Below are 12034 nucleotides of genomic sequence, written 5' to 3'. Positions count from 1 at the left end.
AAAAAAAAAAAAAAAAAAAAAAAAAAAAAAAAAAAAAAAAGTCAAGCCAAAACTAAAACAATGTCAACCCCAAAACAGAAGGAAAAAAAAATATCCCAGAGCAAAACAGACACAAAATACAGAGGTGGACAAAAAGGTCTTTGGGTAAAGAAATGGTGTTGATAAAACAGGAGGCAGTGAATAATAAAATATTTATTGTCTTGATCAGTTTCTGTATAGATATATGCATATGTAGATACATATATATATCTATACACATAAATCCTTGGTGAAATGGTACATTTGTAAGAAAACAAAATAAAAGGGTGACTGTGGGGAAGGAGTAAAGAATAAAATAATAAATAAATAAACTAGTCAGTGAAGTAAGGATAATGCTCGATTCCCTTACAATATACCATTACATCACTTATCAAGGGACATGCTTTTCTCTCCATGGCTATATTGTGTCCCTGGTCCACGAAGGAGCTGTCAGCTTGTAATCTGAGTGATCCCCTTCCATACTCTGTGTATGAGCAATACCTCAAAAATATATGAAGCATTCCTTCCCCTTGTTAATTCCCATGCTTTTCCATGTTTTGTAATTTAAAAATGGTTAGTATTTCAGTTTGCATTTTTCCCCCAGGTTTCTTGGATTTGCTGCTATGCGTGTCTCCACAATAGGGTGGAGCAACCTCGGCGAGCAATATGCCACAGGAATGTGTTGTTATCATGGTGAGACTGGATGGAGAAATTCATTTTACAATGGATCCCATGGTACTTCGACCTCACACTCAGTCTGCGGAGCCAAGTCATGCAGTAACCTCAGCTGGTCTGTATTGAGTGGGCCTGTGGGTCACATCTTACTCCAAAAGAAAGGAAAAATATCTGTTATTATTATTTTATTTTTTCCTTCCATGGAAACCTACCAACATGAGAAGAGTAGGAAATACCATTCTCTGCTTCACTCTTAGGCAAATGAGTTCTGCATTAAAAAAAAGAAAGAGAAAGAGAGAGAAGGAAAAAAAAAAAAAAAGAAATAAAACATTCTTCATCCTGTTGTTATATTGCTCTTTCAGAGAACCAGCCACTGTCCATACTTTTCTAGATCTCAGTGCCGTGCTTCACAAGCAAACTAAGCACAAGCTCATGCTGGCTGCAAAGTTCAGGTCACCAAGGTGTTCAGAGAACATCTCCATTTGCCAGCTTCTTGTAAACACCATATTGCAAAGAAGGCAAAGGCAAAACACTCCTCTCCTTCTTTTCTTTTCCTTTCTTTTCCTTTCTCCTTCCTTCTTTCCTTCCACAGGGGTTCATGAAGAGAAGCAAGACTTGTGCATCACAAACGGTGGAACTAGCCCCATCACAGCCACCTTCCCACCCTACAGTAATGCACAAGCCCATCTTAGCCTGTACCTGCCCCCAGAAGGTGTTTGTTTGTCTCTTGATCTTTTTGAAAAACCATGCAGTCTGATCTGCTGTGGAGTTCTGCAGTGCAGGTGCTGGGTGGCTGGTTCTCCCCCTTTCCTGAGGCTCATAAGTGATTGTTTTTGGACAGATAGGCAATAAGAGCCACAGCCACCCCGACATAGATGCCAGTTCCGATTGTGATGGACAGCACAGCCAGGAAGAGTGCTCGCCGAGAGCTGGAACTTGCATGGTGGAAGTCCCCCTTGGCTACAGCTTTGTTTGTCTGCAAGATACACAACAACAACAACAAAAAGCAATATATTTATTTGTTTCATCTGAAAATGAAGATGAGATGCTCTTTTCTTAGCTGAAACATGCTTGGGGATATGACAGTAAACTGGTTGGGAATCAGATACTTTTTTAGTTGAATTGGATTACTTGTACGATTGAGATGATTATGGAACCAAAGGCATCTCAAGCAGTATTTTTAAATGCCTTTAAGCTTAAACATATTGTAGGATTCAATACTATGTGTCACAATGATTTCTGAGATGGCTCAGCCTCTCCTGAGACTGTGAGCAGATAGGCTGCAAGCCAAAATTCTCCTATGTCCCCTTCAGAAACAGCTAGAATCCTGTTTTGGAAAGATGGGTGGATTCCAGCCTGGCTGGGAAAAGTAACCAGGAAAAAGCCATTTAAAAGTGCTACTTGGAACCAAATGTTCTTCCAAGTCAGCCAAAATGTTCTTACCTGGACAAAGTGAACAGGGGCAAAATTTTCCTTTTTCATGACCAGGTGGAGTGACTGGTGCAGGATCACCACCACAGAGAGGCCAGCCACCACCACTTACCTTGCTTTCACCTTAGGTGTGAGCTTTAATACAGGACACAAATACTTAGGAAACCAGAGCTGGTAGATGTTTGATTCAGCTGAATGCTTGTGCATACAAGCAGGACACTCTGCTTGATTGCCACAGTGACAATGAGCATGCTTCAGTGCTGTTCTGCAGCAGGGCCATTGGTGTTGGAGCCATGGCCTTCCTTCCTGGAGGCAGTGCATTCAGCTGGATGAATCAGCAGAAGGAGCAGTTTCCCTTTTGATGGTGTTAAAGTGGCTTTGATGTCTCTCGCTCTGGTATCCAGTAGCTTACAAGACTGATCGAAAACCCTGGTAATGGCATCACATCTCTTATGTAGGTCTGATTACCCTAGCAGGTGCCTTGAATTCAGCCTGATCAGCTGGAGTTCCTGAAGTTACATGCCAGACATTTAGGCCTGAGTACAATGAACTTCACAAATTTACAGCTTTTTAGTACAGCTGAAATATCAGACACAGAAAGCAGAAATGCAGCTGGTTTGGGACTGTCATCTGTGATGATCCCACAGTCACACTAACATCAACAGGATGGCCTCTGCAGAAAGCTACACCTGGAGTTAGAGAAGTGTTCAAATATTAGTTCTAACACTCTCCTTCCAGTTGCCTTCGAGTCCAAGACCCAAGACAAAAGCCAAATCCCTGCTCAAAGCAGGAAAGCCAGAATTGGACAGGACTGATCTACTCATTGACAGGACCGCCTAATGCCTTTTCAGTGGGTTTCAATCTTGCAGCATGATGAAAGGAGAGTTTCTTTTAATAGATAGTGGTGTGATAGCAGCAGGGTCACCCAGGAGGCAGTAACAGACCTGTCACCTACAAGAAAGGTCTTTTAAAAGTATATGAGCTCCATAGGGTCTGGACAGTTTTTGTTCCCTTGTTACAACGAGTGAGGAATTCTTAATGTTTTTATTGTATTTCTCCACAAGCTCATTTTGCTGGGACACTTTCTCTTTCAGTATCATCTAAGTTTCTAGACAGTTTTTGCTCTATTTTCTATCATTTTTACTATCTTGCTACTCAGAGCGATTTACAGCGGACAAATGACAAGATTCCAAGCTGACAAAAAGGCTCCTGGCCTTTCTATCAATGACTTTATTAGGAGAACCATCTCTTCTCATTCATCAACCTAATTTTTTAAGCATAATGCCTAATAAATGTTTCAGGCAGAAACAATGTCAGACAATGCATATTAAAGGAGAGGTGGACCAGGCTGCAGGCAGGAGGAAAATGACTATTTCCAAAGAGCAACATATAAACAACTCTCAGGTTTACCCTTAGCATCATGTCCTATAGTTCAGATGGGGAAGGCATCCTACTCACTTTGCAAAGGATGTCCAGCCAGCCCCTCACCAAGGTTATTAGTGATTTTACGAGCTTCTTGCCTGGAATCTCCAGACACTCAGAAACAGCGCCCTTTCTGGAAAAAGTGCTAGGGGCTTTGGGAATCATGGACGCTTCTGTTAAGGTTGCTTGAAAGTCTTGGCAATGAAAGCAGAGAAAGCTCTAGGAATAGGTGGTCATTCAGCTCTCAAAGGTTTTCTCCAAGCACTTGCTATCCATCAGAGAGTTAATAAAAGCTTTGAACAGAAAGGCTCCTAATAACCGAAGTTAGGTTGAATTTATTAGGCATAAAGGTAAATTCACAGCACTGAAGATATTTGTGGCTTTGGATAAACAGAGTTAAAGAGTTTCAACACCCAAAATGGAGGAAAAGTTGGAAATCGTTGGAACATTTCAATTTGACATTTCTGAAATGTCACATTATATTATGAAAAATTCTACAACATTTTGGGCTGACCTCTTTTAAATGAAACTTTGTAAAGCTTCAAAGCAGCAGCATTTTTTCACTCAAAAATAGCCCAAAACTCCAAGGGAAGAGAAGCCATTAGCCAAAATGTCAAATAATCTGAAAACCTGACACTATGTCTTCATTGGATTCAATAAAACCTGAGGGTCTACCCAAAATGATGTGTTGAGCAACCCAAAGGTATTCAGAAGACTGATTTGTTGAGTGCTAATAGCCCTTTTTTTTTTTTTTTTTTTTTTTTTTTTTATAGGATCTTCAAACTAGTGACAAACCTGCTCACTAATAACAGTTCTTTTTGCTTTTTTTGTTTGTTTACCCCTTGGTGAGCTCTTTGAGGACGGTTCTGACCTTTGTGAAAGGATTGTACCTATGATAAAAAAACAGCTTTTTGTTAAAATATTCAACCCAGCCAAAACCAGAAGTTTTGTATTAACCGTGTGTTGCCATAGAGTTGCTGAATTTTACAGCTTCTGTCATTACAATATAGCATGATTTTACCTGTGGGACAAGCCTGCACTTTCACATAAATTTTAGTTTCCAAACAATTGCCCATTGCAAGAGTTATGTTTTTTGTTTGTTTGTTTCTTTCTTCCTTTTGAACTAGTGTGTATTTTGTGATTTAGCAAAACATAAAATACATTTACATATAATTATGGATGTAGAGAACATTAGTAAGGGCACATCAGAAGGACAATTTTATGTTCTTCCTTTAGTCCGTTCAGAAAGGTTTCCATTGAAATGGAGAAATCACCAACACAAAAAACATCCTCCACTAGTGTAAAAATAGTCTGAAATTGCCTACTTATGACAAAGAAAAATTTTGCTGCTATTTTCTAATTAGAAAAACAATCCCATTACTCCCCTATGTCACCATATGCAAATTATAGCCTTTCTGCAGGTTTAAGCTAGATGGTTCTGGAAAATGGTTATTACACAAAATACAATTATGGCCAATTTTATTAGGTTAGCATCTGGCAACTAGTAAGCAGTTTTTCTTGAACTTTATTTATTTATTAGTTTGTTTGTTTGTTTGTTTGTTTGTTTTTAAACGGGGATCTTTGATATTTCTGTGTACTTTGAGAAAGTCCCTTGGTTTTGGTAGCCATCCACCAGCTTATGGCCTAGCCCATTTAATGCCTGACACAGAGAAACAACAGTGTGTTTGGGGGTTTCCATTCCAGGGATGACTCTGCCCTAGCAAATGCAACATGGGAAATGAAGACAAGAAATGCCTCATGTAGATCAGAGAGCCCAGTCAGACCCAGTCTCACCAGCTTCTCCTTGGCCTGGTAGAGAAGGTGAAAACAATGGTCATAAAACCTAAAAAGAAACTAGGGCTTCTAAAATGCAGACAACTAATTGTAGTGGTCAGGCTGTTTACTTGATTTTATAGTGTCTGTATATCAGACTAAAAGATAAAGCTTCTCTTCTTAAAAGAACTGGCCACCTGGATCAAATGCCACGGACAGGTAAGCAGAGGCTCCAGAAGCCCAAATAGGTACAAGTACACAGACAGGTATCTACCATAGATCCTTCTTGGTATCTGCAGTCAGCCACAGCACTGGGACCTCAGGCACCAAAACAAATTCAACCGCCTGTTCTGACACATATTTTTGGGTTAAATGATGAATGTTTTCATAATGCCACTGTGGTTAAAACTGCAGAAAAAAAAATAAAAATACATTTTAGCTAAGTTAAAAAAATAAAATAAAAAAAAAAGCTGTGTGTTAGGTAAAAATATTAAACTGAATAAGGAAAAAAAAAAAAACCACCAAATTTTGGTTAAAAACACTTTTAAGGAATTCAGCCAGTTTGCAGATTGTGCAAGGCAGGATGCATTAGGCTGATGCTGTTCCCACTTTCACAAGAAAGCCCCATCTCAGGTGTCCACAGTGCCTGTGATGGACATGCTCTGTGCACCCCTGGGTGCCCACAGGCACAACAATCTACTCAGAAACTTTGCCTAAGGTGAGGAATCCCTGCATCCACCCATGTGTTTTCCTCATTAGATGTGGAAATTGGGTAATGTTGGCCGCTAGGGCCCTTGGGCTGATGTGTCAAATGGTACAAAGGCAGTGTTTGTCCAGCCATTCATACCCAGTTTGGAAATGGATTTCTGTGAGCTGCTTTTGGCAGACACAGCTCTGATCTCACTAAAGCAGATAATGCAATGTTTGCTTTCATTTTTTCCCTTCCATTGAAAAATAAAGCTCCAGCTATTAGTATTACTGAGCTGAATACTTAGCTGTTATTAACTGGCCCATCATACTTGACTCTGGAAGGTAATGCAGCAATGACTGGTACAAGAATGAAGATCTAAATGCCATAGTAACAGAGGCTTTGATTCACTAAATCATCTTCAAGATAAGTACCTTAATTTAACTAGTAAGAAATACAAAACAGCTTTTCTAATGGGCTTAAAAGTGAGTGCAGAAGTAAGCACTTTTCTTAATCAGAATTATATAATGTGTGGAGTTTTATGGCATTTCTATCAATTTGCTTCTTCCCTTTCTTAGCAAGACTATGTCTGGCAGCCAGATGATTGATGAAGCAATTTAATAGAGTCTTTGGGCAGCAGTGGGAACAACAGGTTTGATAAACAGAGCAGGGGATGAGTGCAAGACACAAGATGAATTATGAGTAGGGGAAAATTCATCACATCAGCACCAGGTTCCCTCGCTGCACAGCCAGAAGGTGAGATACCTTCCTTGCAAAGGGTTTGTATCCCTGGACGAACCCCGCATCTTGGTTTTGCTTGTGTCCTCTGGATGTCCAGTTATGACCATTGACTTGTCAGCTACTGACATAGGCTGCCATGAAGTCTGAGGTACTCCGAAGCAGGGGCTCGAGCAAATACCATCTCTTATTCAGTCCTGGCTTCTAGAGGTTTTGGAAGCAACTCAGGAAAGGGGCAAGGTAGGAAGTGGGGGTGTGGAGAAGGGGTAAGGAGTCCTGAAAGGTGTTTTTTTTTTATTATTATTATTCAACTAACGGAATGAATGTCTTGTTTAGAAACACTTTCAAGGAACTTCCCTGGAGTTCCCGCTTGAGCTTCAGCAAAACATATTCATCATGTCTCCAGGTTGCATGTTTTATGGGCTGAGGGAAGATGAATACTGTACCTGTACAGCTGCAAGGCCAAAACATTCTGCTGCATCCCACACTGATTCATATATCATACTCACAAAATACCTTGTGGTATGCTGTGTCTGGAGACAAGAAACACATTGATCACAATTATTAATCCTGCTTCATCTCCTTGAGGCTAGACAGCAGGAATGGCCCCATGCAGTAGGAGAAGAGGGAATCCAGACCTGTTTGGTCAGGTGGCAGGAGGATTTCTTTTCACTTTGTAGGGAAAAATGGCCAGCAGGGAGCAGGGATACACAGGTTACATGCAGCCACTAGCCTCAGTCACCGAGTCTTACATCTTCAAGTGTTGCGCAAATAAATGCCACAAAACGAGTGACTCAAACAGAAACTGCTCCTGCTCCCATCTCTTCTTCTGTCCTTCTTCTAGGCAAAAGCCCTGGCTACTGTTTTTGGCTTGTCCATCTTGTACTTCTGCTGATCTCAAATTTCTGGGCAATGATATCTCGTATCTTTGGGCTCAACACCACTTAGTTTCTCTGAGTGCAAGAAAAGGACTCCAGAGACTTTCCTCGAGATACAGATAGGAAAAGACTGCTCAGGATTTGCCTTTGGACCATCAATGACGGAAGGGAGGTGTCACTCAGCAGGGAAAAGCATGGGGCTGGCAGGCACCAGGCATAGGGTTTGGGATATGTCAGGGGAGTTTTCAGGCTTGAGGAGAGTTCTCTGGCAACAAAGGGGCTATTCAAGTCCCATCAGACAGCTCCACAGGCAGAAATGGTGATCCGAATAAATGACAGATGGTCCTGCACTCTGTCAGGCATTTGCAAATTCCTCTATGCCCACAGTATAACAGAAACTTCAGCCCAGTAGAAACTGAAAGGCTCTTCTGGAGGTTTCCATCATTTCTGCTGGGAACTTGGCCCAGGAAATGGACGCAAAGTGGCCATTCCCTGCCTGGAACTTATTGTGGAAACAGAGGGAAGAAGGTGTCATGTGAAATGCAGACACTCCTAAACAGATATGCAAACCTCCTAGTCTCAGTGCTGGACTTAATTTCTTGTGATGCTTAAGTTTCATTTCCTCTTCAAAGGCAGGTGTCCAGCTTAGTCTAATCCAGCCTTCTGACAGCAGTGTCTAAAACCAATTACTTGGGTCATCTTCAGGGGATTTCTGTCCGTTCTCCAGTGTTGATAGGTAGAGACTAGATAACTTGGGACTGTTATCTTTCCTCCAAAGATGAATCAACCCTCTTCTAAATGCTACCCTGAACATTTAAATGTTAAAAATTGTAAGGTTGTGACAATTACCTGCTCTGCTGTCTGGTAGCACTGGGATACAGTTGGGATAGCTTATGAGGGCCACGTTACATGTGGGGCAGTGCTGAGATACAACTAGCAGTTGGGGAGCAATGCCAAAAAGATGATACGGGGATGTCAACAGAACTTCCTTGATATCTGTAGAGGGGACAAGCTGCTATAAGCAGCTGCTGCTGCTGCTTTGCTCCAGGTTCTTCCATATGTCTGAAGTGCTCTGCTGCAATTCCGAGTGGTAAAACAAAAGCTGGTATGAAAACCTATTCTCGGAGGATTTCTTTCTCTAGCAAATCCTCATTCTAGTAAACAGGTCTGTGCTTTCTGTGGCCAAAGCATAGCTCTGCGCAATGCAGGTGCATCACAAAAGGCAGGCAGGTAACCATATTGTGTCTGGAGTCACCTCTTACCTTGCACTTCACATTCACATGAAGTTTAACCAAATCTTACTCCAGCCAGCCCTTGAAGTGGCATTTCTTTTCAGGTGAGCATCACCTTCTTTGCCCTGTAACAGTATAGGAACTTCCAGTCTGAACAAAATCACACCAAGCTCCTGAATGACAAAGGGACAAGTGAGAACAAGAAAAAGAATTTCTACTACCATTAAATTAACTGATGCTGTTTTAATGGAAGGGGATGTACTGAGAACGAGGTTTATTCCTGGACGCTCAAGAAAGGCTCAGGAAAACAGTGTGTGAATAGGGAGGAGAGGGTGTAAATGGAGACCAGCATGATTCTGCCTCTTCTGCATGATCGACTTTCATAACATCTGGGTTTGAGCCATTAGATCATTTCAGTATCAATGTTTTCTGTTGGAATTTGAAAATATGACGTAAGCTAGGGCGTGATTCAGCCCCCGGCTGGTGCTGCCTGTGGCGTTTGATTGTACATTCAAGTGCAGATAAAACTATAAATGTCCGAGTGAGATTTTGACAGTTGGAAAAACAAGAGAATAATAATGAGAACAGCAGGCGTAAAAGGCCTGAGTGAGCAGAATGCAGAGAGATGTTTTTAGACGAGCTCCACAGCAACAGCAGTTCATTTGATTGCACTTGAGAGGATGAGACCTCAGCCTGCAATATGAGGGCAATTTTGTTTTCCTGGCAGATAAAGGAATTTGAAACCTTGGATGTTTATGGTAAAGAAGAGGATCTCAGCCTCTCCAGTTTGTTTCTAGCCCTCAAGCAGATTTTGCCATTTTGTGACGAAAGAGGAGAAGAACATTTTGGAAAGGTGACGTTGTGAAGCCTAGTTTACACATGCTGACAGATATGTGCCCACACATGTGTTTGTGCCTGGAGGTTGGATGCAGCTACCCAGGTACCACTTTTGTTTATCAAACAATTATTAATGACCCGTTCTATCCTAATGATCTCTCTCTTCCCCCCCTCCCTCCCCTATTTAGCTGGTAGTTAGTTTCTTCTTTATATGAAGGCTATTGGCCTTCAAATATATTATATATAATAGCTTATATATGAGCTATTTACAACAATTTCCTGAATTTGGAAAGATCTGCATTCATATCTTTCTACCACTATCTTCTTATATAGGGTTGGTGTAGAGTAAATTCCCTCTGTCTGCATCCAACCCTTCTGCCCCATGACCCTCCAACTCCACTTTTATCAAAGTGCAATGTGTGGTCCCAGCCTGGGCAGTTGTGGATCTCAAACCTCAGCTTTGGGACCTTTTCTGTCCATGAAGATGGCCACATGACCTGACACCAAGCCATGAGTGTACATCTAATGTGGAATGATGGCACCAATCCCCAGCTCGAAGCTGGGGCTCCTCATTTTGGCTCAATTTGCTGTGCCTTGGGGTATATGAGCAGGACATTTTGCCCCCATCTCCCACCCTGAGAGCAGACAAGAAAGGGATGGTGAGGCAAGGATGTGATGGGACTCCTGCCTTGGGCACCTGAGACACATCTGACAGGGGATCAGAACAGGGAAAGAGCCTCTGCAGGTTTGAAAGTGCCTCTGGGATGGTTTCTTCTTTTGACAGGAAGAGATTTATACAGAGAATGACTTTCTCCAGTTCTGAACTCTCACTGTCTCATCTGTAGCTGCTCTGATTTGAGCTGAAAAACAAAAACAACCTCTGGATTTTAGGTAAATTATTATTATTATTTTTTTTTTTTTTTCCCCTAGGTTGTTTTCCCAGTTCATGGGGTTACATGGAATTGTTACAAGGATTGCTGCTGGGGTACTGTTTGACAGACCAGCCTGAAAAGTCTGCAATTCCTCTGACCAGCCTCTGCTCTCTGATTGCTGTGGTGGCAGGAGACCCCAGCCCAAGCTATTTCTGAGAAACTTTTTGTCATTTTATATCTTAACTAGCAGAGTAAAAAGATACCATGCACTGTGGACTCTCCAGCACCCAACAGTGAATGTGAGGTAATGTAATCCTCTTCCTTCAAGGAGCACATTTGTCTGAAAAACACTTGGAGACAGCTCTGCCTGGGTTTTCAGCACATTTAATCAAACAGAAAAAGTCTTGAAGGCAAGGGGAGTCACAGGCTATGTGTGGTTTAACATGCTCTCTCTTCTTACACTATGTCAGAAATTGTAATGGATTTGCTTTATAACAGGAGACAGACCACAAGTAATTAAGAGCAAGTAATCCTGCAGCACTCTCTCAAGGAGAATAACTTCAGTGGGGATATACCTCTTTTAGAGTTCAATCTGAGCAAAACATCAAGGGTTTGCCTTTAATTTCCATGTGGACAGGAAGGAGGTTCACTGTCCTTTGGAGGCACTGGAAGGATTCCTGTTGATCCAGTGTTGCTGCAGAAACTGCAGCAAACCCAGGCTCCTGAAAGGTATCCTGATGACAATTAAGTTCTTTTACTTTAACATCAACCAGAAAGAAATCTAACTAAATTGCAAAGGCTTTGGAATGTCTACACAGAGTATTCGCTGATTTTATTGTATTGCTTTAAGAAGCAAATCAGTTTACGCTGCTAGAGCTCTCTGTATCAGCCAGCTCTGCAATAAGTGGATGTCCACAGTATGAATGAGCCTGCTCCTTCCTGTTAAGGACTTTAGTTTTGAAAAGAGACAAGGAGCTTTGTTTAGGAACCCACAGAGGAAAGTGACTCTGACGTAACTTGGGGTGTGATACTAATATCACTAATATCACTAATATACAAATATCTAGTGATACTAGTGGTACTATTAGTGATTCTATTAGTGATACTAATATCACTTACATCTACTCTTCTAAAAGAGTGCATCTGGCGCAGCTGGAAGCCCTGAATGCATCCCAGCCCCTCACCTTTTCTGGAACATCCCCTCAGTTGAGTGGTCATGCTATTCTTCTATTCTGTTCTGTTCTGTTCTGTTCTGTTCTGTTCCAGCTCTGGTACTCTGCTTACCTTACGGCGCAAGTGGCCAATGGATTGAAAAGCTATCGGTAAGGGCTGATGGACAGGCAGGCAGACAAAGGCCACAAAAATTATCACAACCTGCTAGTTTTGCTAGTGATTATGTCTATATCTTACCAGCAAAAAAATGCCTAGCCTTAACTTGTTATTGACTGCACAGGGAATTCCCTTGCACGA

At 41.6% G+C, this 12034-nt stretch overlaps 1 protein-coding gene across 2 annotated transcripts in view; it reads right to left on the bottom strand.

The window, feature by feature from the left end:
- The window catches only part of SYNDIG1 (synapse differentiation inducing 1), a 76389-nt gene that overhangs the window by 3318 nt on the left and 61037 nt on the right, over positions 1-12034 (bottom strand). Inside the window, exon 4 of one of the 2 annotated variants that reach the window (XR_004749897.1) lies at positions 1227-1669. Coding sequence is in view for 1 of the 2 variants with exons in the window: in XM_035323115.1 (XP_035179006.1) it covers positions 1511-1669 (159 nt within the window). In the remaining variant the exon portion in view is untranslated. Of the gene's footprint in view, positions 1-172; positions 1670-12034 lie in introns of those variants that run through there. The other variant, XM_035323115.1, reaches the window with a different exon arrangement.

The sequence above is a fragment of the Oxyura jamaicensis genome, chromosome 3, assembly GCF_011077185.1.
Source record: "Oxyura jamaicensis isolate SHBP4307 breed ruddy duck chromosome 3, BPBGC_Ojam_1.0, whole genome shotgun sequence".
In the NCBI taxonomy this organism is placed as follows: Eukaryota; Metazoa; Chordata; class Aves; order Anseriformes; family Anatidae; genus Oxyura; species Oxyura jamaicensis.
This window is presented reverse-complemented; position numbering and strand designations above follow the sequence as displayed.